This window comes from Sardina pilchardus, chromosome 13, assembly GCF_963854185.1.
Source record: "Sardina pilchardus chromosome 13, fSarPil1.1, whole genome shotgun sequence".
In the NCBI taxonomy this organism is placed as follows: domain Eukaryota; kingdom Metazoa; phylum Chordata; class Actinopteri; order Clupeiformes; family Clupeidae; genus Sardina; species Sardina pilchardus.
The window spans coordinates 30432551-30440050 of NC_085006.1; the positions used below are offsets into that span (position 1 = coordinate 30432551).

The 7500-nt window shown below is 50.1% G+C and overlaps 1 protein-coding gene across 1 annotated transcript in view; it reads left to right on the top strand.

Annotated features, from left to right (window-relative positions):
* The first annotated feature begins 1708 nt into the window (after positions 1–1708).
* The window catches only part of schip1 (schwannomin interacting protein 1), a 74994-nt gene continuing 69202 nt past the window's right edge, over positions 1709–7500 (top strand). The window contains exons 1-2 of the mRNA XM_062553354.1: positions 1709–2026; positions 5299–6210. Of these exons, the coding sequence (XP_062409338.1) occupies positions 2021–2026; positions 5299–6210 (918 nt within the window). The 5' untranslated portion in view covers positions 1709–2020. The remainder of the gene's footprint in view (positions 2027–5298; positions 6211–7500) is intronic.

Genomic DNA, 7500 nt, shown 5'->3' on the forward strand with positions numbered 1-7500 from the left:
GCATGTTTATCCCACAGATGCCTGTGTGTGTGTGTGGATTGTGAGCCCCCATTATTAGCTCATTTAGAGCCATTTAGAGTAGAGCTGTGGGTTTGGTCTGGTGCTGAGCCGGTAGAGTCGTGCTGTGGGTTTGGTCTGGTGCTGAGTAGTTTGATGTGGTGCTGAGTAGCATCGTGGGTTTGATCTGGTGCTGAGTAGTTTGATCTGGTGCTGAGCCTGTAGAGTAGTGTTGTGAGTTTGATCTGATGCTGAGTAGAGCTGAGTGGGTTTGATCTGGTGCTGAGTAGTTTGATCTGGTGCTGAGCCTGTAGTGCTGTGAGTTTGATCTGATGCTGAGTAGAGCTGAGTGGGTTTGATCTGGTGCTGAGTAGTTTGATCTGGTGCTGAGCCTGTAGTGCTGTGAGTTTGATCTGATGCTGAGTAGAGCTGAGTGGGTTTGATCTGGTGCTGAGCCGGTTCCTGTATAAGGGAGCTCCTGGATGTGGCCTTCATCATGGGGGATGGGGATGAGTCTCCCTCTCAGATCATCTTCATGTAGTGCACACACACACACACACACACACACACACACACATTCACAGACACATGTGCATGGACACACACACACACACACACACACACACACACTCACATACATTCACAAATGCATGTCCACAGTCTCTCTCTCTCCCTCTCTCTCTCTATCTCTCTCTCACACACACACACTCACTCTCCCACACACTTGCACTCACTGACACACACACTTGCACATGCATGCAAGCCTAGCCCAGGGCTCTTCTCGAGGAGTCCATTTTGCTGTAATTACAGCCTTGTCCCTGGAGGTCTGCGCTTGTCACAGGGGGTTCGTGTGATTCCAGCATCTGAGCTTTGGAGGACCCTTGATTTCCACGCTTCTCAAGATAGTGAAAGAGGCTTTACAGCGAGCAGCCTTTCAAACGAAACACCACCATTATTGGGGATTTTTAATCCCATCTGGTGAAAATGATTATTCACACAGTCTCCAGTGTTCTCAGAAACACTCTTTATTCCATGTTTTGGAGCAAAAACGGACCCCCGAACATGTTTGTTTTTATTCCATTCATTTGTGTTTCATTGTACCATGCGTGTAATCTTTTTCACATGCTTGTGTTGTGTGTTCAGGGTGAACAACATCCTCCTCTCTGAAACCCACTGATTTAGACATAATACTTTAAGTACATCTGCTTCATGGTGCAGGATGAGTCCGAGTCATGTCGCAGCTGAGTGATGTTTGTGTCCACGTTTATTAATGATTGATGCGTAATAATAAATGCTTCATGTCCTTGTCTTCCTTGTGCTGCATGTGCTGTAGCGGAGCTCTATAACCAGAGCTTTCTCCTCTGGTATAGCCCACTTGTCTTCGGATGTCCTCCGTAAATAAGCTCACTCCTCAGTAGACTCGAATTCCTAGATAAGTATGAACCGTCTCAAGTCAGTGTGGGGGAGTTTGTGCTGGTCTAAGTGAATCATCTCACAGGAGAGAGAGAGAGACAGAGAGCGAGAGAGCGAGGGTGTGTGTGTGTGTGTGTGTGTGTGTGTGAGAGAGAGAGAGAGAGAGAGAGAGAGAGAGAGAGAGAGAGAGAGAGAGAGAGAGACTGCGAGGGCGCGCGCGCACAGCTTGCTGTGCGTGTGTGTGTGGTGTGGTGAGTGTGTGTGTGTGTGTGTGTGTGTGTGTGTTTGTGTGTGTGTGTCTACTGGGAGCGGAGCGAGCTATTCAGACCTGGACGCTGGAAAGCCGGAGAAATTTTGAACTCGTCTATTTTTGAACTCAGCCAGAGAAGTGCTCCAGGGTTGGGTTCCACGGTCTACACGAGCTGAGAAATGACTATCGCGGCCGAGGTTCACGTATATTTGCCGGCTTTCTGTCATATGCGCGGCTAGCAGCCATTGCCGAGGGTTCAAATTATTCCTCAAGTATAGTTGCTTTCTCCGCTATTTTTATACATCACGCCCCTTCGTCGCCGAGCTGAAAATGTCTTGAGTCGGAGCCTTGACAGAGAATATGTCAGTAAGTAATCCAGCTTCTGTGTTTGTTTCCACGCCTTGTATCCCTGTACATTTTGAAATAACGTCACATTGATCCCCTTTTAAGACATCCGTCTAACAGCATTATGTCATGATTTCCCCCTTGGAAGCGTGTTTGTCTTTAAATGGCCAGAGTGTGACTTCAAAGTCAAAAATCACGGGCTTTGACAATGTGTGTCAACGTATCGTTTTAATAGGGCAACTTGAAATAGGCTATTTTCCTAAAGCTGTTGTCATAACCCTTGTAGTAGTCGCGTCGCGTAGATGGGTGGGTTTTGGTCACCTCGCTCGGTTGCCGGGTGAATATCGGGTTTCTTCCGTGACTTTTTTCTATAGCATTACATCATATCTGTACGAATGACTTTGCAATATGCGCGTAATGTTTTTGAAAATATCTTTCCTGTATCATTGGGTTTCCGCCGCTCGCCGGCATCGGGGACTTGATCAGCTGGTTTGCACGGCAACTTCCATGCCTCGCACCAGAGATGACGTAGTCAACTCATACGGAGATGTTTGATATTTCGTGTCCACGGCATCGTGGCCAAGTGCCCTTTCAGATAATGGGGAGATTGCAGAAGTTGGCCGAATAATCGGTCTGATGTGTTGTTTTTAAATAATGAAATGCAAAACTCTATCTGTCGCTGAGCTTCAGTGCAGCTGTCTATTTGCATGAATTGTGGGCTAGCACGCCAAATGTACTGTGTGTGTGTGTGTGTGTGTGTGTGTGTGTGTGTGTGTGTGTGTGTGTGTGTGTGTGTGTGTGTGTGTGTGTGTGTGTGTGTGTGTGTGTGTTGGCAGGAGGTTAATCCGAGGGGATAAACTAAAGCGGGTCCCACCGTATCCCACGCGGTCTCCCCCTCTCTCGCAGACTGAATCACTTTAAATAATTATACTCGTAATACAGAATAAAGTGAGCCGGCACCGGGGTAAGGAATTAATGTTAATGTCATGTAGGCTAGTCAGCCTAGCCTGAACACTGGCGTGTCCGTTTGTAGCCGGGAGATCTGGAGGAATAATCACGGCTTCCCTGCGTAGTCATTGCCCCTTTAAGGATCTAAGCAAGTGCACATTTAAAAACGGATTCCCACGACTCGTGTAGGCTATCTCCCTTGTGTCGGGTGTCGCCTGTGCAGCTCTAATTGTTGAAGGTCTGGAGTATATTTATCCACAGACATCACCATGGTGAATGTTATAAGGTGGAAGTGAGCCTGACAGGTTTCGCGGGGAGAGGTTGTAACAGTCATACAGACAGCGCGTCCGCTTGATGAGCGTGTTGGTAAGCGTGTAGTCACAATTCAGCTAAATCGCGTATAAGAGCGAAAAGGTTATAGTGCACATAGTGAGTATTTCCATGGTGACGAGCGAAAAGTGCCGACTCCGTTTAGGAACGATACTATGTTACAGCGTATAGTCGCCATTACTGTTGTTGTGTAAAACGAGGGCTGGCCGAGCGGCTCGCTTGCAAGTGAATTCGCAGGCGCGCGCGCGCTCTCTCCCACCCGAATCAATGCAAATGTGACTTCAGGTCGGAGATCTGGCCAGATGACAAACTTTACTATTGGCAGGTCGATGCCGTTAGAATTTCACACCGCTGAAACAACTAAACATTGCCATCTTGCGAGACAAGCCTGTGCGCTATTCTATTCCCGTTAATTCTGTATCCAAGTAGCCCAAATATGACAACAAGCATTGCATGTCCTAACAATATCGTCTGGCTTTCCAAATTATCTGCTGCGGTGTCACACCAACCATATTAGAATATAAAGCAACTCTTTCGTACTCCTACTCTTTTCCACTCATCTTGGCAACTCTCTTGTCATCTTGGCTAATATTGGCATCTTGGCAAACGAGTTATTTTAAAGGTCAATCTGAATAGCAGAAGTGGTAGTGCCCCTATAAAAGGGGATGCCTAACGCATATGTTGAGGTGTGTGAATCAGCTGTTCAAGCTTGCTGATGTACGATGGTTCCCAGAAGGCCCTGAGAAGATGCGTATCGTCATCAGGGACTACTCCTTGCTAGAGTAGCTTATGTGAGGACTTTCGAAGACAGTCTGATAACAAGGCAAGGCGTAGGGCATCGCGGTGGACTGCTGAGAGCTTGTAAACAACGTAGACATTTTCATTAGCTTTTTAATCAATCAAGACACCCTTGTTCATGTGTTGAGACACTGTGTTGGGCAAGGAGTCAAGGCTGGACACCCATTCTAGTGGTTTCTTGATTTGTGCCAGTTTGTGCCAGCACATTTACAAAGAGGTTTTTGAGCCAAACAGCTAAAGCATAGGCCTAATGCTCACCTCCCCAAAAGTGTTCAATTACAGACTGTCCACGAATAAAGTGTCATAATACTGTAATTAACTATGTGAGATGTGTAAGAGCCTTATCTTTGTGCATCAGCTCATGATGTGGATTTGATAAATAAAAGGTTGATGTGTTTAAAAATAGCTTTGTTTTGAATGGAGCGGCACATGTTTGGTAATTCATCAACTGAACAAAATGTCTCTATCCCAGAGTAATACAGTACCTATGCTTTGTTGCAACAATACAGTACAGCACAAAGGCTGTCTCTGAGGGAATAAGTAGAGTTTCCCTGTTTTGTGAAGAGAAGCACAATGACTTCTGTGCCCATTGTTGCTGTATTCCCTCGGAGATCGCCTAGAACGCATGTCTCTGTGCGAACAGAGCTCGGAGAGAGCGGGGATGATTCAGCCAGGAGTAGAACACAGAGAGAGAGAAAGGAAGGGGAAAAGAATGGCGGTATATTTTTGTTTGATTTTACAGGGTGTAGTGTGTGGCATGTCATGTGTGCTGGGGGGAGTTGGCGGTGTGTGTGTGTGTGTGAGGGGGGTTTTGTTGAGCTGTGTGTTTTGGGGAGAATCTGCAGAGGTGTCATGGCAAACATGGACCAGAGGAAGGAAGCAGGTCTACAGCAGGAAGAGGCTTTGTGGTTATCAGCACTGAGTTGTCTCTTTTCTTTCTGCCTCTCTCTCTCTCTCTCTCTCTCTCTCTCTCTCTCTCTCTCTCTCTCTCTCTGTGATTAACCAGAGTCAAAGTCCTTGGCTGGGTTTCCAGATTCATTAAGAACTTCTTAGGAGTGCTCTGAGAACGTTCTAAGAACGTTCCTAAGAAGTTCTTAGCAGTTAAGAGCTTCTTAACGAATCTGGGAAACCTGGCCCTTGTTTGTTTGCACAAAGCTGGCCAATAAAGCTGATTCTGCTTCTGCTTCTGCTTGTGCTTCTGTCCCTCTCTCTCTCAGGATTACCGGGAGGATGGTATGGATCTGGGGAGTGACGCGTCCAGCCGCTCCAGCTCGGAGTCCAACTCCAACAAGGTGACGCCGTGCTCCCCGAGCCTGGACCTGACGCCGCTGGAGGATTACGAGGAGGACGAGGACTACCAGGCGTACAAGAAGAAGGTCATCGAGGAGTGGGAGAGCGAGTATGGGGGCGGCTGTGGCGGCGGCGGGGGTTACGGCGACGCCGATGACCCCGACCTGGCCAACAACGCCGGGGGGACCCTCGGCGGAGTCGGCGGCGGAGGTGGAGGAGGCGGCACCGGAAGCTTCCGGAAGGCGGTGAACAGCCGCAGCCTGGCCGAGGAGTTCCAGGACGTGAAGAGCCCGCCGCCGCCGCTGCTCGCCGGCCCCACTGCCACCCGCGCGGCCGCCGTGCCCGAGGAGCTGAAGCAGAACGGGAACCTGATCCTGCCCAGCACGCACCACCTGCCCTCGCCTGTAGGGGGCGCCACCAACACCAACAACACCACCACCACCTCCGGCGCCATCACGGGGGCAAAGACGACCAGCAGCCGGCTCACCAGCCAGCGGACCGCCAGCAGTAACGGCAGAGCGGCCGGCGGAGGACTGACCGGCACCGGCGTTAGCAGAAGCGGAGGAGGAGGCGGTGGCCTCGGCTTCGGGGTCTACGGTGGCATCGGCGGCGGAAGTGGCACAGGGACGGGGAACAGCGCCCAGCGTGCGGGCACAGGAGCGGGCACAGGAGCGGGCGTGGTGGGCACGGCGGGCTTCAGGGACGAGTGTGCGCTGGAGGAGAACGAGCTGCCCACTATGGACTGGGCCACGCTGGAGAGACACCTGGCCGGACTGCAGTGCCGGGAGCAGGAGAACCACAACCAGAACCAGGCCCTGGGCCGGACCCACTCCGCATCGGTGAGTAGCCTACTACAGTAGCCGCCGCTTCCTCGTTTACGCACCCCCAAAGCATCTTTTACACCGAGTTGAGCGCAGCGGAGTTGAGTGGCGGGTGTTTCTGCTGTGTGTGCTCATAGTGGACATGTGAAATATGAAATCAAAGTCTGGGAGGTCAGGCTGTAGAGAAGTCCCAATCAGTCTGTCAGTACGTGTTGTTATGATGAATGTGTATCTGGTAGCCCAGTTTGCAGGTAATGTTCTGCAGTAGTGAGACTGAGAGTGGGACTTCCCTCTCAAAAGAGTTGAGCGCAGCGGAATTGAGTGGCGGGTGTTTCTGGCCTGTACTCACCGCTCTGACCTTCAGTAGACGCTGACCTTTCACCTTTGACCCTTGAACCAGTGGACATGCAGGTGTTAACTGGATCCTCTATGCTAGAAAAAGTCTGATGCTATTGTGGTTGCACTGGGCGAGACAATCCTTCGGCCTGTTCTCACTCAGCGTCTGTGAGTAGCTGCCTTTCACCTTTGACCCTTGAACTAGTGGACATGCAGGTGACACTTGGGTCCTTTATGCTAGACTAAGTGTGATGCTGTGGGCAAGGAAAGCCCTTGGGCCTGTTCTCTTGTCTGCCTCATGTGACTGGCCTTGGTTGGGTCATTATCCATGGACGTCTGTGCTCAGGCCAGTGCTGGACCAGTGTGGATGGTATTGAATGTGATATTGACCAGAGCTCCATCAGGATGAAAGGTGGAGGAACTAGCTTAGGAGGAGTGTGACCTGTGCGGTGCAAGGAGATCAGGCATCAGGCATCAGGCCACCAGGTGTGTGTGAGAGAGGACTTGCTGCTGCTGTCAGGCCTGGAGCAAAAAGATCCTTTCTCTGGGGACCTGCTTAGTGTGTGTGTGTGTTTGTGTGTGTGTGTGTGTGTGTGTGTGTGTTTGTGTGTGTGTGTGTGTGTGTGTGTTGTGTGTTCTTACCGGTATTATTTTTAATATGTTTCTGCAGATGCGTCTAACATGTTCAGGCGCACACATGTTTTTCTTTTGTGTGTGTGTGTGTGAGAGAGAGAGAGAGAGAGAGAGAGAAGGGTGTGTGTTTTTGTATTCTGTTGAATGTGTGTGTGCACTGTAACAGGTCCGGGCGTGTCCTGTGCTCTCCCACTCTAATGTTCTGTCCTGAACGAGTGTGTCACCGACATCACACCGTCATCACCTGTCATACAGTGCGAGTGTGATGGGCGCGCGCATGTGCTGTAGTTGGACTGGGGATTTGAACACACACACACACACACACACGGGATTACTCGT